Source organism: Rhinopithecus roxellana, chromosome 11 (assembly GCF_007565055.1).
Source record: "Rhinopithecus roxellana isolate Shanxi Qingling chromosome 11, ASM756505v1, whole genome shotgun sequence".
Classification (NCBI taxonomy): domain Eukaryota; kingdom Metazoa; phylum Chordata; class Mammalia; order Primates; family Cercopithecidae; genus Rhinopithecus; species Rhinopithecus roxellana.
This window is the reverse complement of record NC_044559.1, coordinates 12,079,727-12,102,942: the sequence shown is the minus strand read 5'-3', so window position 1 is coordinate 12,102,942 and position 23,216 is coordinate 12,079,727. Positions and strand designations below refer to the sequence as shown.

Genomic DNA, 23,216 nt, shown 5'->3' with positions numbered 1-23,216 from the left:
CTAAAAAAAATACAAAAAACTAGCCGGGCGAGGTGGTGGGCGCCTGTAGTCCCAGCTACTCGGGAGGCTGAGGCAGGAGAATGGTGTAAACCTGGGAGGCGGAGCTTGCAGTGAGCTGAGATCCAGCCACTGCACTCCAGCCTGGGCGACAGAGCGAGACTCCATCTCAAAAAATAAAATAAAATAAAATAAAATAGACTCTACCATTTCATTCCTTATGTGGAAATTATTACATTTCTACCTCATGATTCTCCTCCTTTCTTACCATAAGGAGTTAATTTAAGAGGAGGAGGACGCTGGGTGTGGTGGCTCACGCCTGTAATCTCAGCACTTCGAAAGCCCAAAGCGAGTGGATTACCTGAAGTCAGGAGTTCAAGACCAGCCTGGCCAACGTGGTGAAAGCCTGTCTCTACTAGAAATACAAAAATTAGCTGGGCATGGTGGCAGGTGCCTGTAATCCCAGCTACTCAGGAGGCTGAGGCAGGAGAATCACTTGAACCTGGGAGGTGGAGGTTGCAGTGAGCCAAGATTGTACCACTACACTCCAGCCTGGATGACAGAGCAAGACTATGTCTCAAAAATAAAATAAAGTAAAATAAAATAAAATGGGGGGGGGGCAGCTCAAGGGTATAGGGCTGGGTGGGGAGGGTTGACATGGCCACCAGGTGTCAATCCAAGTTCATGTCAGTGGCCCTGACGGCTTCTAGGAGAGGTGTGGCCAGGCCCCTCCCCTGAGCAGGTACACATGCCATTCTCCCATGGTCACTATGGGGGAAATGGCCCCAAAAAGATCAGCTATAACTGCCCACAGGGTACCACTTCTAATATCAAGTTACGTACAGACTAAGTGGAGCAGATCAGTAAATGGATACTGGCCTTCTGGGGCTGTGAACCAGAGACCAGCCATCTTCAAGCAGGTGGGATTAGAGGGGGCTGAGTAATCCAAGAAGTATGCCCAGGTACAGGGCAGAGCTGAATCACCCCTATGATATTGCAGGGGTAGGAGCAGGATTGTATTGCAGAATGTAGCAGAGTGAACTTGGCCTTCATCGTTTAGAAGTTCTGAACAGAGGGTCTTTTCCTGGGGTCCACAGGTGAGTCAGTAAACTTTTTTTTTTTTTTTTAATTTGAAACAGAGTCTTGCTCTGTCACCCAGGCTGGAGTGCAGAGGCACGATCTCGGCTCACTGCAACCTCTGCCTCCTGGGTTTAAGCTATTTTCCTGCCTCAGCCTCCCAAGTAGCTGGGATTGCAGGCACCCACCTGTTGGGAGAAAAGCTGAGTGCTGGGAGAGAAGCTGAGGCAGGGCTTGGAACATGTCCGGGGTCCAGGGTAAAACCCCTCGTGGCCTTTGGAATGTGTCTAGACTTGCTGGCTCCTTGCTTCTAGCATTCCCATTATCTCAAGTAGCCATATGTTTCAAAGAAAATGCTAAACCATCACAACTGTATCTCATATCCTCACCACCTATTTCTTTGTTTGATCACCAATAAATAGTGTAGGCTCCCAGAGCTCGGGGTCTTCACAGCCTCCATACTAGCATTAGCCCCCGGTCCCACTTTCTCTCTCAACTTGTCTTTTCTCATTCCTTTGACTCTGCCGGACTTTGTAGCCCCCACAGGCTGGTGTTGGGTCCAATCACCCCAACACCCACCACCATGCCTGGCTAATTTTTGTATTTTTAGTACAGATGGGAGGGATTTCACTATGCTGGCCAGGCTGGTCTCGAACTCCTGACCTCAGGTGATCCACATGCCTCAGCCTCCCAAAGTGCTGGGATTACATGCATGAGCCACCATGCCCAACCGTCAGTAAACCTTTAATATTGTCTGGGATCCAAACAGGCCCAGCAAACAAATAGCCTTGCCAGGAATTGTTCTTCATGGTGGGGATTTGTGGATGCAGCATCAAGGCTCTCAAATGGAAAAGAGTAAGGACTTAGAGAGCAAGATTAGAAGGCAGAAGATGTGGCACTTCACTAGCTACTCAACCTTGAACAAATTATTTCACCTCTTTTTTATTTTGAGACAAAGTCTCTCTCTATCACCCAGGCTGGAGAGCAGTGGCACTATCTCAGCTCACTGCAACCTCTGCCTCCCAAGTCCAAGTGATTCTCATGCCTCAGCCTCCGAGTAGCTGGGATTACAGGCATGCACCACCATGCCCGGCTAACTTTTGTATTTTTAGGAGACATGGGGTTTCACCATGTTGTCCAGGCTGGTCTTGAACTCCTGACTTCAGGTGATCCACCCACTTCGGCCTCCCAACGTGCTGGCATTATAGGCATGAGCCACCATGCCTGGCCTCATTTCACCTCTTGAACTTGGGTTTTCTTGTGAGGCAGTTACACTTGATTTATAAGATTCCTCTCAGTTTTAAAATTCCATAAAACTCCAGAAGCACTATCTGGGAGAAGTAGTGAGTCCTCTGTCTCTCGAAGCATTCAAGCAGAGTGAGAATAGTCAGTTATCTGATACACTGTAGACAGAATTCCTACATTAGGTGGGAGGCTAATATTTGATTTGAGTAATTAAGTCAATAATAAAAAATAGCATTGAGTATGTAATATGTGCCCAGCACTGTTCTAAGCATTTACACACGTCTCATTTATTTGATCCTTTCAGTAATTACAAGAGGGGGTGGATACTATCCCCATTGTACAGAGGATAGTCTGATCAGAGGCAGCACTAACCAGAGATCTCACAGCTAGAGAGAGATGGAAATTGGAAATCAGGTTGCTGTGGCCCCCACCAAGTCCTAATCACCACCCAATTCTGTCAGCAGCCTTGGGGCTCTGGGGTGGGCATGTCTTCCCACTGGCCTGGGATCTGGGTGCAAGGTGACCTGCCTGCCTCCTACCCATCTCCCTCTGAGTCAGGGAATTGAGCCCGGAATGCAGACAGCAGCCTTGCCAACAAAGCTACTTTCCCACGGCCTGCAGCAGAAAGCTGCCTACTGCTGCTTGGGCCCGCAAATGCTGTGAGCCCTTCACCAGCAGCCTTATTTTACAGAAGGCGAAACTAACACCCAGAAACGCCAAGCTACCTACCCAAGGTCACAGAACAAACAAGTGGCACAGTTGGGAAACATCTGCCTGGAGTCCTCACTTCCAGGACAGTGCTTGATGTCCTGTTTTGTTTTTATCTAAATCACATTACTGCAATCGCTTGCATGTGACAGTCCCTCGGTTTTCTGTTCTGAATATACATATTTTCTTTTTTTGTTTTTGTTTTTTTCTTTTGAGACAGAGTTTCGCTCTTGTTGCCCAGGCTGGAGTGCAATGGCATCATCTCAGCTCACTGCAACCTCTACCTCCCCGGTTCAAGCGATTCTCCTGCCTCAGTCTCCCAAGCAGCTGGGATTACGGGCATGTGCCACCACGCCTGGCTAATTTTGTAGTTTTAGTAGAGATGGGGTTTCTCCATGTTGGTCAGGCTGGTCTCGAACTCCCGACCTCAGGTGATCTGCCCGCCTCAGCCTCCCAAAGTGCTGGGACTTGGTGCGTGAGCCACCGCTCCTGACATGAACATACATATTTTCTAATCAAAGCCAATGCATCAACTACAGCAAATTGGAGATTCATAACAGCAGCAATTATTCAAAATGAAACTCTCTGCCTGTAATATTCTAAAAATTCTAATCTAACCTCACCCCTGTACAATAAGATATTTATCTCTTGTTGGTCCTGAATCCACACTTGTGCTCCTTTGAGGCAAGTTTCCTCACTAACATTGACCCCCGCAATTGCATATTGACCTTTGCCCCAGCTGTCACCCAGCCAAGAATTCCCTCCGCAGTCCTCTCTGCTTATCTGGCCTGCTGGGAACTCTCAGGATCAAACAGTACTGATAATTCAACAATTCTTTCTTTCTTCTTTTTTTTTTTTCTCAAGATCTGCTTTTAGGAGAAGCAATCATTTCAACACTGCATTGCAAATGAATTTATACCTCAGTCAGAAACAAGAAACCCCACACCCCACTCCCACATAAGCTTTTTTTTTCTTTTTTCTTTTTTTTTTTTTGGAGATGGAGTCTCATGCTATTGCCAAAGCTGGAGTGCAGTGGTGCCATCCTGACTCACTGCAACCTCCGTCTCCCAGGTTCAAGCAATTCTCCCGCCTCAGCCTCCCGAGTAGCTGGGACGACAGGTGCCCGCCACCTCGCCCGGCTAATTTTTTGTATTTTTTAGTAGAGACGGGGTTTCACCATGTTAGCCAGGATGGTCTTGATCTCCTGACCTCGTGATCCGCCCGCCTCAGCCTCCCAAAGTACTGGGATTATAGGTGTGAGCCACGATGCCTGGCCTGGACAAGATTTCTCATTGCAAAATTGTCATATTATATAATAGGATTTTCTGCACCTGTAAAAAAAGAATGAGAAAGTTATTTCCTATACTGATAGGAAAGACCTCTAAGATGTAAGCGGAGACAAATGTGTATAAGTATGCTAACATATACACATGTATCTTCTTATACAGTGTATGAATAAAAGAACTCTGGAAATGTACACCCATATTATTGTATAATGCAAGCATACATTTGTATTCGGCTTGTATATGTTTTTCCTAAACTTATACATATTTACTGACAAAATAAGCTAGCATTGCTTTTACATAATGTTTAATCTGTGTTTAACAAAATTGAATTATTGCACTAATGAATTTTATTTCAAAAGTTATATTTTGGCTGGGCGAGGTGACTCACACCTGTAATCCCAGCACTGTGGGAGGCCAAGGCAGGTGGATCACCTGAGGTCAGGAGTTTGAGACTAGCATGAACAATATGGTGAGACCCTGTCTTTACTAAAAATAAAAAAATTAGCGGGGTGTGGTGGTGTGTGCCTGTAGTCCCAGCTACTCGGGAGGCTGAGACAGGAGAATCACTTGAACCCGGGAGGCAGAGGTTGCAATGAGCCAAGATTGTACCACTGCCCTCCAGCCTGGGTGACAGAGCAAAACTCTGTCTCCAAAAAAAAAAAAAAGTTATCTTTCATGGTATGTCTACTTTAGAATAATTTCAAAGATCTTTAGGTAACTCAAAACCTTGTACTCATTTAATTGATGGATATTTGCTGGGTACATAAATAATTTCTAGGAAAAATGAAAGACTAAAATGTGCATTATGAAGCATAATTTAAGTGTATATACTTTTGCTTCCTTTTTATTTACTTATTATTTTTTATTTATTTATTTATTTATTTATTTATTTTACACTTGTAGTTGTTTTTTCTTTTTTCTTTTTTTTTTTTTTTGTCTTCTTTTTTTCTTTTTGTGGATATCGGGGTTTCACTATATTGCCCAGCCAGGTCTTGAACTCCTGGGCTCAAGCTATCCTCCTACTTCTGCCTCCCTGAGAGTTGGGATTACAGGCATGAGCCACAACACCCGGCCTTATTTATTTATATATATTTTTTGAGACAAAGTTTCACTCTTGGTTGCCCAGGCTGGAGTACAATGGCATGATCTCGGCTCACTGCAACCCCCACCTCCCAGGTTCAAGCAATCCTCCTGCCCCAGCCTCCCAAGTAGCTGGGATTACAAGTGCCCGCCACCATGCCTGGCTAATTTTTGTATTTTTAGTAGAGATGGGGTTTTGTCATGTTGACCAGGCTGGTCTTGAACTCCTGACCTCAGGTGATCTGCTGGCCTCAGCCTCCCAAAGTGCTGGGATCGCAGGCGTGAGCCACCGCATTCGGCTTCTGTTTTTTAAGGAAAATAAAGTACTGTAGTTTTGTCTTAAAGCAGCAGTTTTGTCTTAAAGTACCAGATTTGGTTTGGGGAGGGTGTTTGGGAGTTTATTTGTGGTTGGTTTGTTTGGTGAAACCTCTTTACACACCTCCAACATATTAAGGACACCAAAGAGCTTTTTTTGTGGATTGTAGCTATTAGTATTTACTGTTAAACATTTAAACATAACTTTCTTTTTTTTTTTTTTTTTGAGATGGAGTCTCGCTCTGTCGCCCAGGTTGGAGTGCAGTGGCCGGATCTCAGCTCACTGCAAGCTCCGCCTCCTGGGTTTATGCCATTCTCCTGCCTCAGCTTCCCGAGTAGCTGGGACTACAGGCGCCTGCCACCACACCCGGCTAGTTTTTTGTATTTTTTTTAGTAGAGACGGGGTTTCACCGTGTTAGCCAGGATGGTCTCGATCTCCTGACCTTGTGATCCACCCGTCTCGGCCTCCCAAAGTGCTGGGATTATAGGCATGAGCCACCATGCCTGGCCAATAATGGCATCTTTACCTCATTTCGGATTTAATAAAGAATACATTTCTCCTTTCTCTGGTATGTACATATGAACTATTTAAGATAAAAGTAGTTGGCCGGGCATGGTGGCTCATTCTTGTAATCCCAGCACTTTGGGAAGCTGAGGCGAGGATCACTTGAGCCCAGGTATTTGAGACCAGCCTGGGCAACACAGCAAGACCCCTCATCTCTATTTTTATTTTTTTTTTAATTTGAAAAGTTATAAATATAAAAATTAAAAAGTAGTTATCTTGTTAAGGAAATGTCCCATTATTTCCTTTGTTTTTATCCTAAGTTTGTTGTTATTACTGTTTTTAAGTTAGGGAGGCCTGTTTAATTTCATCAAATATGGTTTCAGTATTTATTGAAATTATATGTCTATTTTGCATTTTTGTTCCCTTGACCTTGTGACAGACATGATGCAGAGAGATTTTCCCAGAACTCCCCTTGGAAGTGAGTAGCTAGCAAAGTACTTTATGTTCAAAGTAGTGGTAAAAGGATGGACTAGGCAATAAAGAGCATTAGGACATTTGGATACTCCTTTAGGGAAAAATTTAAGTTTGATTCCTTCCTTGCAACCACATAAAAATTCTAGATGGATTAGACATTAGACCTTGAGAAAACCTTAAAACGATTTGAAGGAAACATGGAGAAATATCTTTATAGCCTTGATTCGAGGAATCATAAGCAAGTTGTAAACTCTATAAGCCATAAAAGAAAATATTGAGAGGTTTGGTTACCTAATATTCAAAACTTCTCAATGCTGAAAGACACCACCAAGACACTTGAAGATAATGGAAGGCTGGAAGAAGACATTGCCAACATATATAACAGGCGCTGTATTAATAATCAGAGCATATCAAGGAAAGGAAGGAAAATAGAAAAAAGTGATCAAAGAGGCAAATAAAACTTAACCTCACTCATAATAAATAGCATGTAAATAAAAATAATAACAAGGTAACATTTTTCCATCATCAAGCTGTCAAAATTTTAAATAATAAATATCCAGTGTTGGAGAATGTAGGTGACCGCTAGGTTTACACTTCAGGTATCGCCAGTCCAGAAGTATTTTATGTAAATGGCGCCCCCTGCAGCCCAATTCCTACCTAGACTAACATATACTCAGGTGCACCTTGGAACAGCGCTGGAAGACCCCTGTCCCTCCTGTGGGCTTTGTGACAATTTGGGGAACAGTTTTTGGCCTACCTGGCAAAATGTAAAAGGCCCTTTGATGCAACGATTCCTCTTCCAGCCTTTCAGAAATACATGAATATGTACTTTGTACATAAAGATATATGCAAAAGTGTGTTTATTAAAGCTTATTTTATATTGGAGAGAAAAAGGAAGCAATCTACATGTCCGTCAATAGGGGACTGTTTGGATAAATAATACTGCTTGTATCCATTCATGGGATATTTTGTAACTCTTAAAAGGAATGAGGGCCGGACGCGGTGGCTCAAGCCTGTAATCCCAGCACTTTGGGAGGCCAAGACGGGTGGATCACGAGGTCAGGAGATCGAGACCATCCTGGCTAACACGGTGAAACCCCGTCTCTACTAAAAAATACAAAAAAACTAGCCGGGCGAGGTGGCGGGCGCCTGTAGTCCCAGCTACGCCAGAGGCTAAGGCAGGAGAATAGCGTGAACCCGGGAGGCGGAGCTTGCAGTGAGCTGAGATCCGGCCACTGCACTCCAGCCTGGGCGACAGAGCAAGACTCCGTCTCAAAAAAAAATAAATAAAATAAAAAAAAATAAAAATAAAAATAAAAGGAATGAAGTGGATTTATCTGTACTCACATAGATTGATCTCCAATATTATTATTATTATTATTTTTTAAGACGGAGTCTTGCTCTGTTACCCAGGCTGGAGTGCACTGGTGCAATCTTGGCTCACTGCCACTTCCACCTTCTGGATTCTGATTCTCCTGCCTCAGCCTCCTGAGTAGCTGGGACTACAGGCGCCCAACACCACGCCCTGTTAATTTTTTGTATTTTTAGCAGAGACGGAGTTTCATCATGTTGGCCAGGCTCATCTCAAATTCCTGACCTCAGGTGATCCACCCACCTCGGCCTACCAAAGTGCTGGGATTACAGGCATGAGCCACTGCACCCAGGCAAGATTTAATGTTATGACTGAGATAAACATGAATGAAAGCAAATCTTCAAAATATCTGTGACTTGATCTCATGTATATACATTTGCGTCTGACTATACATTAGATAGATGGGGAATGCAAAGACTTGGAACAGGCAGAGCCTACCAAGTCAAAGGAACTGGACCTGAATGGTTGGATAGAGGGAATTCTTAACAGAAAAGACTTTCATGTTTTACTCTGTATACTCAGTTACTTTATGCTCTACCACAACAATAATGTATTGTATATGTTTTGTGTGTGTGTGTGTGTGTGTTTTCTTAATCTTAAATTCAAAATATAAGATAGCCCACTGGCTCTGAGCTACAAGAATCCTTATGGGTTTGGCAGTTCTTTGACAACTTCCCACCTGGCTAAACTATCAAGGAATATCCTACCACCAAGCGTGAGAAATTCTTGGCATTCCTAAAATAAATTCTTCTTCTGAGCCAGCTCATGTGGGCATCATAATCTCCTCAAAGGCTTTTAAAAGATTTAGATCTGAGTCTGTCTCAGATTCTCGGGTTCAGAACCAAAATTTCTCTGTCTGAGGCTATTATCTTGCTCTGGAGGAGGGAGTGAGAACTGGATCACTGGTTAGTGTGGTGACTGTTTTGGACAATTGCATAGCCACAGCCATCAACACAGAAGGCAGAGAGGCAGCCTTGATCTGCAAGGGCCCCAGGCAACCCCAGTGGGGACCCTGGATGGACAAAGGCATTCTCCCAGGCTTGGTGATGAAAGTGTTCCACGGGGCCGGGTGCGGTGGCTTAAGCCTCTAATCCCAGCACTTTGGGAGGCCGAGACTGCCGGATCGCGAGGTCAGGAGATCGAGACCATCCTGGCTAACACGGTGAAACCCCGTCTCTACTAAAAAATACAAAAAAAACTAGCCGGGCGAGGTGGCGGGCGCCTGTGGTCCCAGCTGCTCGGGAGGCTGAGGCAGGAGAATGGCATAAACCCGGGAGGCGGAGCTTGCAGTGAGCTGAGATCCGGCCACTACACTCCAGCCTGGGCGACAGAGCGGGATTCCGTCTCAAAAAAAAAAAAAAAAGAAAGTGTTCCACTGACAGCCAGGCAAGGCTCTCAGGGCTCTGCAGCAGAGAAGTTAGAGCTGCAGCTTTTTTGCTTTTGTGTTTTCACTAAAACTCAATTTGTTGTTGCACTTGTTGGATGGTCATGTCCCATAGGGGAAGTTTCCACTCCTGTGTTCTAAACTTTGGGCTGCTTGTACCATCTTACTTGTCCCCTCATTAATAATGAATTAAATAAAATCTTTAGTATATGCTAATTTCATATCTTTACAAGAGTCACGATTTTACCTTTTTTTTTTTTTTTTTTTTTGAAAAGTACCTTTTCACATTGCTATCACTCCCTTGCCAGAGCAGTGAGTTTCTGGGTCTCCTTCTTACGGGCAGACACTGTTCCATGTAATCAGAATTAATTTGTTGCTCGTAGATGGACAGAGAAAAGCTTCCACACTCCCGGGAGACAGGGGTTCAGATCCTGTGCCGTGGCTGAGAGTGATGCCGAGGAAAACACTTCTCTCCGAGTCTTAGTCTGCCCGCCTGTGAAACGGGCTCATAACAAACCCCTGACCCCAGGCTCCGTCGCCTTGAGTCCAAGACCTCACCCAATCCCCCTCACCCCCCGGGCCCTCAGGAGGCGCGGGGACTCGGGGAGGGGGGCGGCCCCTTCCTCGGGAGGCACCCAGGTGGCACGTCAGTGCCTCAGCTCCCGGGGTCTCTGGGCTCCGCGCTGCCCATGGGATGCAGACGGGCCTCTGGAGGGGGCGGGTTCTCTCGAGCCAGAAAGCCCGGAGCCGCCCAGGAATTTTGGCTCGAACTGAGAGCATTTCCTCCCGGGCCGGCCGGGCGCGATCCGGGAAGGGCGGCTGCGGGCAGACGCGGCGCTGCGCTCGGCCGGGCCGGCACCATGTGGTCCCTGCTCTGCGCGCTGGCCGGGCTGACCCTGCTCCGCGCCGCGGGCTCTTTGGCCGGTGAGTGGGGCACGGGGTGCGGCAGGGGACCTGGAGCCGGGGAGACCCGCAGATGGCAAGGAAGGAATGAGCAAGAGAGCGACACAGAGAGAGAGCTGGACACAGCAGCGAGATGGAGAGAGGCAGATGCAGGGAGGGAGGGATGGAGAGAAAGACTGAGACGAAACAGACTCAGAAAAACGCAGAGAAGTAGAGCAACGGAGGGATAAAGGAGAGAGGAAAGAATAAACAGTGAAAACGAAAAGGAGAGGCCGAGACAGAAAGAGGCTTTCCCTGAACAAATATGAACTAGGATAGAAAGAAAAAGGAGTTTGAGAGACAGAAGAAGGAAAGAGAAAGAGTGATTGACATGGCAAGGGGTGGAGGGAGAGAGGATATTGAAGAAAAGAGAAAGATTTGAGAGAGACCAAAAATGAGAGAGAGGGAAGCTTGATGCCGGGAGTACAGCTGGCAGGAGAGAAGGAGCCAGGATCTGGAGTGGGAGGTCACAGCTGCTGGGTGGGGCAGCTCCGGAGGCCAGCTCCGTCTCAGAGGGCCTGTGGAGGCTCAGGCCTGGCTTTATAGGACATTGCATAACAAGTTAGACTCTAAAGGGTGAGTGACCCAGTCTAGCTCAGCACAGCCTTAAAGAACCAGGCGGGGGGCCCAGGAGAAAGGCCACCTATTCACCTGGCAGGTGGCCTCAGGTGGTTCTGCAGTCGATGAAGAAGTCACCTCCCAGTTTCCAGGGAGCTTCTCTGGGGAACTGAGCTGTTTTGGTTGGAGATAGGGGACCGGGTGGAGGTAGAGAGCTGTGCAGAAGGGAGAGGCTGTCTGGGTACTTCATTAGCTGGGTTCCTTGCCTTTCACTGTTCACTTTCTTCTCCCCACCTCCCTCTCAGGCGGGCGGATCACGACGTCAAGAGATCGAGAGCAGCCTGGCTAACACGGTGAAACCCTGTCTCTATTAAAAATATAGTAATTAGCCGGGCGTGGTGGCACATACCTGTAGTCCCAGCTACTCAGGAGGCTGAGGCAGGAGAATCACTTGAACCTGGGAGGTGGAGGTTGCAGTGAGCCGAGATGAAGCCACGGCAATCCAGCTTGGGTGACAGAGTAAGACTCTGTCTTAAAAAAAAAAAAAAAAAAAGGAAGAAGAAAAGGAAGAAAGTATTCATGTATTGCTGTAATTTCACACTGATTTCATACATTTTTGTGCATAATCTTTCAGATTTTAGATGACATATCTTAACTTTCGATTATGAAAACTTTTGGATACAAAAAACCACAAAACAATAGTATATGAAAGAATCATATAATGTACTTATCACCCCTACTTCAACAAGCATCAGTTCATGAGCAGTTTTATCTCATCTATAGTTTCCACCCTCTCTCCCCTCCCTGTATTATTTTAAAGGAAATCCAGGCATTGTGTATTTTCTTTTCTTTCTTTCTTTCTTCTTCTTCTTTTTTTTTTTTTTTTTTTTGAGACAGTGTCTCATTCTGTCACCCATGCTAGAATGCAGTGGCGCAGTCTCAGCTCACTGCAACCTCCGCCTCCTGGGTTCAACTGATTATCCTGCCTCAGCCTCCCAAATAGCTGGGACTACAGGCAAGCACCATCACACGTGACTACTTTTGATATTTTTAGTACAGACAGGGTTTCACCATGTTGGCCAGGCTGGTCTCGAACTCCCAAACTCAGATGATCCGCCAGCCTCGGCCTCCCAAAGTGTTGGGATTACAGATGTGAGCCACAGTGCCTGGCCTGGCATCATGTATTTTCATCTATAAACACTCTTTTAATAAACACAACTGCAATGCCATGATCACACTCCAAAAGCCGTGTGTGACTGAATATCATTAAATATTCAATCACTGTTCAAATGTCCTTGATTGATTGTGTCATATCTTTTTGCAATTCATTTGTTTAATCCTAATAAGGTTACATACATTGCATTTGGTCAATATGTCTGTTAGGTCTCTTTAAATATGTAAGTTTTCTCTCCCCTTTTTTTTACTTAAATTTTTGTTGTTGTTGAAGAAACTAAGTTTGTCCTGTGAAGTTTTCCACTTTTAGATTTTGCTAATTGCATCCCTTTGATGTCATTTAAATACCTCCACCCCTTATATTTTCTATAAATGGAGAGCTATCTCTAGCATGTCTGACTTCCAACCTTGGTTTCTTTCTTTCTTTTCTTTTCTTTTTCTTTTTTTCTTTTTTTTGAGACAGAGTCTTGTTTTGTCATCCCGGGTGGAGTGCAGTGGTGTGATCTTGGCTCATCACAACCTCTGCCTTCCAGGTTCAAGCAATTCCCGTGCCTCAGCCTCCTGAGTAGCTGGGATTACAGATGCGCACCACCACGCCAGGCGAATTTTTGCATTTTTTAGTAGAGATGGGGACAGCGGGGGTGGGTTTCACCATGTTGGCCAGGCTGGTCTCGAACTCCTGACATCAATTTTCAGCCTGCCTCGGCCTCCCAAAGTGCTGGGATTACAGGCATGAGCCACCGCGCTGGGCCGCAGTCTTGGTTTCTTTTAGCAGCACTCAGAGAAACCTTTATCCCTGATAGCTTTTTAGACCATGAGCCACCACGCCAGGCCCATATTTTGGAGTTTTTTATAGAATCACTTGAAGAATAGTGTTCTGCTGCTTTCAAAAATAATCAAAACCCATGGATGATTTTGAATGAATCATACATTTTCATACAAATATTGGATGTGGTAAATTTATTATTCTATTATATTGAATGTGGTCAAATATAATTAACCACCAAGTGGCCAGGGTTGCTTTTCAAAGCGGAGTGTGACTTGGACAATTCAGAAGATACAGCAGCACCTTTCAGAGACGCCACTGAGAAAACATTTCTCATCACCCAAAATGCAGAAATCATCTGCGCTGTGGCACTTTCTTACTGTTTGGGTCCAGATAAAAAAGGTCTCCCTATAAAGCCTGTAAGTAGAAGGAGCGGTACTTCCGCCTCAGAGGATGGGACCCAGGGGCCACGCCTCTTTAACTGGGGCAGCCAGCCCAGCCCAGCCCTCCCCTGGGGCCTCTGGGCCCCACAGCAGCCTGTTCTCACCAGCACAGGATGCCCCGCCCGTGGCCACCATCCAGGGTGCACATCAGGCCCCAAGCAGGAGCTGGGCCAGAGAAAGCAACGCAGCATCCAAGGAGGTCCATTTCCCAACTGGCAGGGCCTGGGAGAGCAGGAGGAAAGGAAGGAAGGGAGCCCTGCGGAGCCACAGCCTTGGCTGCTCGGGGTTAATCATTATAATCCTTCAGCCTTTTCCACTCCCCTTGTCTGAGCCACTGACAGCCCTGTGAATGCATGTGCGTGTCTACTATTTTATTTTTATTTTTATTTTTTTTTTACAAAATAGGGTCTTTCACTGTCACCCAGGCTGCAGTGCAATGGTGCAATCGTAGCTGAGTGTAGTCTCAAACTCCTGGGCTCAAGCAATTCTCCCGCCTCAGTTTTCCAAATACCTGAGACTACAAGTATATGCCACCAATCTTGGCTAATTTTTTTATTTTTTATTTATTTATTTATTTTGTAGAAACAGAATCTCACTGTGTTGCCCAGGGTGGCCTCAAACTTCTGGCTTCAAACGATCCTCCTGCCTCAGCCTCCTAAATCTCTGGGATTACAGGTGTGAACCACTGAGCCCAGCTCTTGTAGGCCTCTTGAGGCCTCTCTACAGCCTCCAAAAGACAGAGAAGAATTAAGGATGCACTACACGGGGGAGTCAGGGCCTCGGGCCTACCCTACCCCACTTTATGGAGGAGGCAGCAGAGGCTCAGAGAGGAGAAGAAACTTTCTCACAATCCCACAACCATTAGTGGCTGAACCAGGCTGAAAACAGGGGTCTCCAGCATGTTTTCTACCATGATGCGTTCAAGTCAGCGCTGTGGTGAGGACACTGGTGCGGAGGGAGGAGGCAGTACAATGTCAGGCCCTGCTCCAAGCTTGCTCTCTCAGATGCACTCTGTGGAGGCCCCGATGAGCTCATGGACAGTTGCTCCGGGGTGCACAGAGCACAATTTTGTCCAGATGTGAAGGATTAGTGCTGAGCCATGTTGGGAGTGACCTCAGCCCAGCCTTTTCCCTGGAGGGGTTTTGGAGCCAAGTTAGACCTCATCACAGACACGTAGAGAACAGGGTGTTTTAGGCCAGTGGAGAGAAGCAGGCTCTGGTTGTTCCTGACTTCTAAAGCAGCCAGACTCCCACTTGGCTGGCAGGGTCACACTGCATTCCTCTGGCCTAAGCCTGGGGGAAGTATGTGAGGGGAGAGTGGCTAGGGTCTGGGAGACGGCAGGTGAGCCTCAGGGGAAAGGCTTGGCCAAAGGCCTCTGGACAGAGCCAGCAGGAGGTATGTGTATCCACAGACTTATGACAACAGGCCCTCCCACAGGACAGCCACTCTGTCTGGGAGGCTAGGGTCTGGGAGACGGCAGGTGAGCCTCAGGGGAAAGGCTTGGCCAAAGGCCTCTGGACAGAGCCAGCAGGAAGTATGTGTATCCACAGACTTATGACAACAGGCCCTCCCACAGGACAGCCACTCTGTCTGTGGGGAACAGCTCTTCCGGCCCCCTCAGAGCTTTTTCTCTCCAAGCTGAGCAGCCCAGTTTTAGCTGAGGCAATTGAGTTAAAATTTGGAGTCCCAGACTGGGTGTGGTGGTTCACACCTATAATCCCAGCACTTTGGGAGGCCGAGGCAGGCAGATCACTTAAGCCCAGGGGTTTGAGCTTAGCCTGAGCAACACAGTGAAACCCCATCTCTACAAAAATTACAAAACATAGCCAGGCCTGGTAGTGTGTGCCTGTAGTCCCAGCCACTCTGGAGGCTGAGGTGGGAGAATTGCTTGAACCCGGGAAGAAGAGGTTGCAGTGAGCCGTGACCGTGCCACTGCACTTCAGCCTGGGTGACAGAGTGAGACCCTGTCTAAAAAAAAAAAAAAAGGAGTCCCTTCCCATAGCCTCCTTTAGACTTGCTCCTGCCTCTCAAGGGCCTTCTCAGGATGTGGGGCCAGGATGGAGCATAGCCCCCAGGGGCCTCTCTATCTCTGAATATTTTACATGGATGCCTGCAGCAAACGATGGCTGCTGCTTTCTGCTGACAACCCCGTCAGACTTGTGTTATGGAACATTTCAAACCGTGCACACAACAGTAGACAGAATCGCTGAATGCGACCCCATGTGCTCATCACCCAGCTTCAACAATTAGCAACTCTCAGCCCATCCTGTTTGCTCTAAACATCCATGCATGCCTCTCCCCCATCCCCACCGAGGCCTGAATTATTTACTTTGGAAGTAAATCCAAAACAGCACAGCCTTTAATCTGTAAATATTTCAGTATAGGTCTTTAAAGAACTCTCCTTAAAAAAATAACCAAAGCACCATTATGATGTCCTCTTCCCTCCCCGGATTCAGCAATAACACCATTATCTTTTGAAAAGTCTTCTCTAAGTTCAGTGGAGGGAAATTATGGAAAGGATAATTTGAAAAACAGATTGTTCTCCACAAAAGATGCTCAGAGTGGAAGGACATTTTGTCCCTGGTCTTGTTCTCATCCCTGAGTGGAAGAGCTGAGAGCTAGATAGAGTTGGAATCAGAAAATCACAGGGTAGGGGGCTCCACCTTGCTGAGATGAGGCCGGGAGGTCAGGGTGCCTGAGGTCCGCGCATTTGCAGGTGGTGTGATCTTGGGCAAATCACTCGGCCTCTCAGAGTTACACATCCATCACCAGCTCTGTCCTACCTCAAGACCTGCCCCACTTCTAGACAACTACAGATGGCCCCTTGGCCAACCCTTCCAACACCAAGGCCTTACAGCTACAAGCATTGCACGTAGAGAGATCAAGTTCCATAACTCTCTCCCCCTGTTGAACTTTGGATGCCCACATCCATGGCCACAGCCTTAATATTGTCACTATCTGAATCTGCTCTACCTCTAAAAGCTAAAATTACAATATTCTTTACCTCTTGTTCCTCCTGTGATTCCCAAGACCTCCGTCTCTTCAGCCCCCATTTCTCCCAATTTATTGGCCCCCTTCTTGGCCTCATTTCCTTCCTTATTCCAGCTGGATTCCAGGGCTCCTGTCCTAAACCCCTGACTCGCCATATCTCAGTTCCTTGGCCCCTTGCCTCCATCACATCCATCCTGCAGACTCCTAGGTTTCAGCTCCATCCAGTCATCTGTCTTTGCTGCTCTACGCCCAGACTATGGAGCGTTGCTGGGGGAGGACTCTGCTTCCAGGATTCCTTGTTGATGCCGACTCATTCTGCATGGTCTTCCTACACTGCATCCCTCATTCTGCACATCCTCTTTTGAAGCCCTCTCTTTATTCAAGTCCCTTACCTAGTGGTGCACTGATAGATTGGCTCTCAAAAAAAAGTGGGGGTGGGTCATTGATTTCTGTGGTGTAAATGTTCCCATCATGGCCACCACTTTTTTTTAACTTAAAAAATTTTTTCTTTTTAGAGATGGGGGTCTCATGTTGACCAGGCTGGTCTCAAACTCCTGGCCTCAAGCGATCCTCTCACTTGGCCTCCCAAAGTGGCAGGATTACAGGCACGAGCTGCCATTTCCAGACACCACGGTCACTATTTTAATGTCTGTGTTTAGCAACCTACTCAAAGAATTCTTGTAATTGTAACATCTAGCTCTCCTCCCTACGTGATCTCCATCTTATTGCACAGAGTAAACAGAGGCCATCAGGTGGGAGCTCACTCCACTTTTTGGCCCCTAGTTAGATGGTTTGCCTTTGCCTGTTTTTGCTGCATTTCCTCTGTCTTCCTTCCAGATGTGGTCCCCCCTGCTCTGGATCCAGGGCCTCCCATCAGTTCAGGAAGTGCATTCCTTGGGTTCTCCTGTCTTCTTCCTGTCCCTCAGGCTGTAAGCATGGTTGTGTTTTCCAATACAACCATGCTTACATGGTTTTTTTTTTTTTTTAAAAAAAAAAAAAAAAAACACAACCATAAATACTTCTCTAGACCTTGCGATCCAATCTCCCTTCCTTCACAGCCAAGCTTCGTGGAATTTTCCAGATTCCAAGTTTCCACCCCCAACCTCACCTTCCCTTCTCATCTCACAGTAATCCAAACTCTGCTTTTCTACCACTCCTAAAAGTGCTGGGGTAAAATTTAGCAGGGCCTTTCTGTGCTCTCTTTCCAGTCCTTAACTTGCTATACCTCCCCGCTGCTTTTGGTCATGCTGACCCTTTTCATCCTCTGTAGAATCTGTAAAGCTCCTGGCTTCTCTTGACTTCTGGGGCAGCACCCTCCTTCCTGAGTGTCAGCGTTCCCCAAGGTTCCAGCCAACCCTGATGCCCCACAGGCATCTCAGGGTTACCAACTCTGAAACCTGAACTTGGAATCAGGGCTCTCAGACTTCTGCTGTGAGGGTTGTTGGTGCCTGGAAGAGCTAACTCAAGAAGAACAATGGTGAATCAGGAGTTGAGCGGGTTGAATGGCAGATCCTCTGCTTATGAGTAGTGACTTTGGACACATCCTTTCACCCTTCTGTGCATCAGTTTTCCTATGTGTAGATTGGGCATAACAACAGGTTGTTGGAGAGGTTACGTTAGCACCCTACATGGTGCATGGTAAGTGCTCATCACATGCCAACTGTTACTAACGGGTTTCCAGCGTCAATGCTGCTATTAAAATATCTCCTCTCATTTTCTTCCTCACTATTCCTACAGCTCCTGCTTCTGCTCATCACTTCTCCTTCACTGCTCTTATCCTGATTGCTGCAGTAAACTTCTGCCTTCAAAGGCATCTCCCTCCAATCTATTCCCTCTATTTTAAAAATTCATGTTTGACCCTGTGACTTTTCTGTTAAAATAAACCCCCTTGGCCTGGCATGCTGGCTTATACCTGTAATCCCAGCACTTTGGAAGGCCAAGGTGGGCGGATCACCTGAGGTCAGGAGTTTGAGACCAGCCTGACCTACATGGTGAAATCCTGTCTTTACTAAAAATACAAAAATTAGCAGGGCGTGGTGGCAGGACTTGTAATCCCAGCTACTCGGGAGGCTGAGGCAGGAGAATCACTTAAACCCGGGAGGCGGAGGTTGGAGTGAGCCGAGATGGCGCCATTGCACTCTAGCCTGGGCGGCAGAGCGAGACTCTGTCTCAGAACAAACAAACAAACAAACGAACAAACCAAACAAGCATCAGAACTGGTTTATTAAAGCCCCTGGGTTAAAACTCTACCCCTTTGGCTTCATTTCCAGGACTTCCCTCTCCAGTCTCTCTCCCACCCACCCTGTATCTCCAGCCATTGCAGGCTGCCTGCAGGGTTTACACAGTGAGCCATGCTCTTTCAGACCCCTCCATCATTGCAGCTCCCTGGCTGAAGCCCGTCCTCTCTTCCTCCCTGGGCTTCACCTCCTTGAGGAAGTTCATCTGGGTCTGTAGGTGGCTGTGACTGTAGAGACTGGTGGGATTGAGATGCCTGACACTTGCACACTGACCCCCACCTGGGCCTTCCTTTGCTTGCTCTTGCGTTTGCCTTGAGGACTGACCCCACTTGAGCCCAGTGTTTACAGGAGTCTCTGGCATTATGGAAAACTAAGGGTCCCACAGTGAAAAGACTCATTTTCCCACAGCTGCAGAACCCTTCAGCCCTCCACGAGGAAATTCAGCTCAGAGCACAGTGTGTGACAGACATATGGCTGTGCAACGCCGTCTAGATGTCATGGAGGAGGTAACAGGGTGATTTGGAAGGGCATGCGGGTTCAGGACCACCTTCTAGAATGGTGTTTTTATGGGCAGATGCAGGCTTGCTTTGGAATGTGAGGACATCCAGGCCAATCCTGCCCTGTGACCACCTTGTCCAACATCACCCTCCCATCTGGGTTGCCAGGGTGCCCAGCCCCCAATGGACTCTGCCTCTCCTAAGGCCTTGCTTATCCCCACCTGGGTATTTCAACATCGTTACTGGATGGGAAGGTGGAAATTCAGTCACTGTTTTGTTATATACCCACGATTCCTAACTTATGTGGGGAAACGTTTACATCTTTATTGTCACAAGCCTTTAACTGAAATTGAGTGTCCTATTCATCATAAATACAGATAGCAAGCCGTGGTATTAACAGTACTATAACTTTGTCATCAATAGAAATCCAGATAATTTCATCTGCCTCTAGTTATGAATATCTCAACATACAATTTTTACCCTTGTGTCAAAATTTCAGTTGTGGTTAGGCCTGATGTTAAATCATGTGATTTAGTGAGTTAATAAATACATTTTTCTTTTTTTTTTTTTTTTGAGGCAGGGTCTCTTTCTGTCTAGCAGGCTGGAGTGCCGTGGTGCAGTCTTGGTTCTCTGCAACTTCCATTTCCCAGTCTCAAGCGATCCTCCCACCTCAGTCTTCCAAGTAGCTGGGACTACAGGCACATGTGCCACCATGCCTGACTAATTTTTGTATTTTTTTGTAGAGGCAAGGTTTTGCTATGTTGCCCAGGCTGGTCTTGAACTCCTGAGCTCAAGCCATTCACCCACCTCAGCCTCCCAAGGTGCTGGGATTACAGGCATGAGCCACTTTGTCCGGCCAATACATATATATTACATCAAAAAATTATTATTTTTTTTTTGACAGAGTCTCTGTCACCCAGCCTGGAGTGCATGGTATAATCTTGGCTCACTGCATCCTCTGCCTCCCAGGTTCCAATGATTCTTGTGCCTCAGTCTCCCGAGTAGCTGGGACTACGGGCATGCACCACCATGCCCAGCTAATTTTTTGTACTTACCATGCCCAGCTAATTTTTTGTACTTTTGGTAGAGATGGGGTCTCACCATGTTGGCCAGGCTGGTCTCAAACTCCTGATGTCAAGTGATCTCGCCTCAAAGTGCTGGGATTACAGGCATAAGCCACCGTGTTGGGCCAAAAAGTTTAATTTTAAATACTTGATTTTTTTTTTTTTTGAGGTAGAGTCTCACTCTGTCACCCAGGCTGGAGTGCAATGGTGTGGTCTCAGCTCACTGCAACCTCTACCTCCCGGTTCAAGTGATTCTCTTGCCTCAGCCTCCCGAGTAGCTGGGACTACAGACGGGCACTACTACGCCCGGCTTCTTTTTGTATTTTTAGTAGAGGCAGGGTTTCACCATGTTGACTAGGCTAATCTCGAATTCCTGACCTCCGGTGATCTGCCTGCCTCGGCCTCCCAAAGTGCTGGGATTACAGGCATGAGCCACCACGCCTGGCCTAATACTTGAATTCTTTTTTTTTTTTTTTTGAGACGGAGTCTCGCTCTGTCGCCCGGGCTGGAGTGCAGTGGCCGGATCTCGGCTCACTGCAAGCTCCGCCTCCTGGGTTCATGCCATTCTAATACTTGAATATTTTAATGCAATTGGTGCCCTTGGTCATTCTATATGTTTTATTTTTCGCATTTAAGGCATTATTCTGAGAAGAGGTCTATAGGCTTCACCACACTGCCAGTGGTATCCATGGCACACACAGGGAAAAACCATTAAGAACCCTGAGTAAATTTCAGAATCCCAAACTTGTCATTTGGCAGAGACACCACCAGGGGGCAGAACAACAAAAGGAATGTGAGCTCCAGTCTGCAAAGGCCAAAAGGGAGAGTATTCTACAGGCGCTTCACCCAAACCTGTGACTGAGTGCCAAAAAGGAAGGAACGTTAGAGAGCGAGCCCCCTAGGATATTGTCATCTGGGGAAACTGAGGCAGGTAGGGGCAGAGCCTGAGTGAAGAAAACCCAGGTCCCGCAGCGCTTAGTCCTTTCTCACTGCAGCGCACTGGACCACCAGTTGCTCTTAGGACCTGGCTGATGAAGCAGAACGTGGAACCACTCCTGTCCTCGACTTTACCCCCTTTCCCACTCTAGATGGTAGAGAAGACCGTGGATCACCTGGGGACAGAGGTGAAAGGCCTGCTGGGTCTGCTGGAGGAGCTGGCCTGGAACCTGCCCCCGGGACCCTTCAGCCCCGCTCCCGACCTCCTCGGAGAAGGTGAGCAGTGCAGGTGGCAGAGGACAGCCTCTGGGCTGCTGTCATCTGGGGCTGGGCAGGCGAGACGGGGACAGCTGCTCCACCACACAGGTGTAGCCTGGCTGGCAGGGAGGGCCCCAGCGCTCCCTGGGGACGGAAGAGGGACGGCATCATCCCTGCTCCCCGCCCCGCGCCCCCGCCACCCGGTCGCTGCCGCCCAGTGTCAAATGAGGTTCTGGAAGAGACAGCCCTAGATGCCATCTCAGCACAACCCCGGCGCGGAGAAACTGCCTCCTTCATTGGCCTTCTCACGACTGGAGCTCCTTAGCTCCTTTCTTTTCACCCTGAGGAGCCACTCCTGTTCCACCCCAAAACCCTCTCAGGGAAGACGGGTAACCCCTACTGATCAGGCAGGGATGTGGTTGCACTCTGCTGTCTTCTTGATCCCTGTGTCCCGTGCACAGGAGTTCCCGAGGACTAGGGAGGGAAGGGAAAGAACTGCTGGACACCCCGGGGGCGGGTACCCTGCAGCACCCTAGCTTGCTCACTGGAGGCCTCTGCTTTCTTTCAGATGGCTTCTGAGCCCCGGAGCTGAAGCCCTGCAGCTGGAGGTGGTGCACCTGCCAGGCAGCACCCACAGAGCCAGCCCTGTCCTCTCGCTGTCCTTCCTCAGCTTCGTGTGAAATAAAAGCTATTCTTTTGGTCTCCTCTGTGTCTGCTGACAGAGTAACCCGTTTAACTATAGCCCCCTCTCCCTCCACTTCCATGCCTGGAGGAGGCCTGCAACCCGCTTCAGGCTCAGACTTGGGGACACGCCCACACCCGCCATCTGTGCTTTAGCATTCTTTATTTACAGGGGCAGATGGAGCAGGGGTTCACTCACACAGGTGGGGGCCCTTCGAGTGGCCTTGCTTCTCAAAATGTGGCCATAGGTGAGAAGCAAGGGGATCAGGGTCTCAGGACCCACCCAGACTCCCAAATCTGCATTACAATGAGACCCCCAGGGAATTTACGTGTCCATTAAAGTGGTTTGTTGTTGTTTTTAAAAAAATTTCCTATGAAGTGAAATTCAATGTAAAATTCATCATTTTAACCATTTTAAATTGTACAAGGCTGGAGGCGGTGGCTTACGCCTATAATCCTAGCACTTTAGGAGGCCAAGGTAGGAGGATCACTTGAGCCCAGAAGTTTGAGACCAGCCTGGGCAACATGGTGAAACCCCATCCCTACAAAAATTACAAAAATTAGCTGGGCATGGTGGCGCGTGCCTGTAGTCCTAGCTACTTAGGAGGCTGAGGTGGGAGGATCACCTGAGCCCTGTAGGTCAAGGTTGCAGTGAGCCATGATCATGCCACTGCACTCCAGCCTGGGTGAGAGAGACCTTGTCTCAAAAAAAAAAAAAAAAAAAAAAAAAAAAAAAATTAATTAAAAATAAATAAATTGTACAAATGCAGTGGCTTCCAGTACATTCAGAAGTTGTGCAGTCATCACCACCAGTTCCAGAACATTGTTCTCCCTCTAGAAAGAAACTCTGTATCTCTTAAGCAGTCACATCCCATTCCTGCTCTCCCGACTACCCTGGAAACCACTGGTCTCTGTCTTCATGAACTTGCCTATTCTGGACATTTTAAATACAGTAGTCCCGCTTTATCTGTGGTTTCACCTTCCGTGGTTTCAGTTACCTGCAGTCAACCATGATCCTAAAATATTAAACTCCAGAAATAAACAATATATGAGTTTTCAATTGCACATCATTCTAAGTGGCCTGATGAAATCTCTTGCCATCCCACTTCATCCCACTCTGGACGTGAATGCTCCCTTTGTCCAGAATGGTCCACGCTGTCTACACTTCCTGCCTGTTAGTCACTTAGCAGCCTTCTCAGTTATCAGATCAACGGCCACAGTATCATA

General features: G+C 47.4%; 1 protein-coding gene across 2 annotated transcripts; it reads left to right on the top strand.

The window, feature by feature from the left end:
• Positions 1 to 10,128: 10,128 nt before the first annotated feature.
• On the top strand, positions 10,129 to 22,356 carry PLAC9 (placenta associated 9). Of its 2 annotated transcripts, XM_010363270.2 has the most exons (4): positions 10,137 to 10,367; positions 18,962 to 19,059; positions 21,203 to 21,326; positions 21,877 to 22,356. In XM_010363270.2, the coding sequence occupies exons 1-4, from the start codon at positions 10,304 to 10,306 to the stop codon at positions 21,885 to 21,887; spliced, it is 297 nt and encodes a 98-aa protein (XP_010361572.1). In that variant the 5' UTR covers positions 10,137 to 10,303; the 3' UTR covers positions 21,888 to 22,356. The 2 variants fall into 2 exon arrangements, with proteins under 2 accessions (XP_010361571.2, XP_010361572.1); XM_010363269.2 differs by lacking the exon at positions 18,962 to 19,059 and having other exon boundaries at positions 10,129 to 10,367.
• Positions 22,357 to 23,216: the final 860 nt, after the last annotated feature.

Bases quoted from the DNA above. Each gene is read 5' to 3' on its own strand.
- PLAC9 (XM_010363269.2), top strand. From the start codon at position 10,133: ATGGGATGCAGACGGGCCTCTGGAGGGGGCGGGTTCTCTCGAGCCAGA. The intron at 10,368-21,202 runs GTGAGTGGGGCA...TTCCCACTCTAG, and splicing joins CGCCGCGGGCTCTTTGGCCG to ATGGTAGAGAAGACCGTGGA. The intron at 21,327-21,876 runs GTGAGCAGTGCA...GCTTTCTTTCAG, and splicing joins TCCCGACCTCCTCGGAGAAG to ATGGCTTCTGAGCCCCGGAG.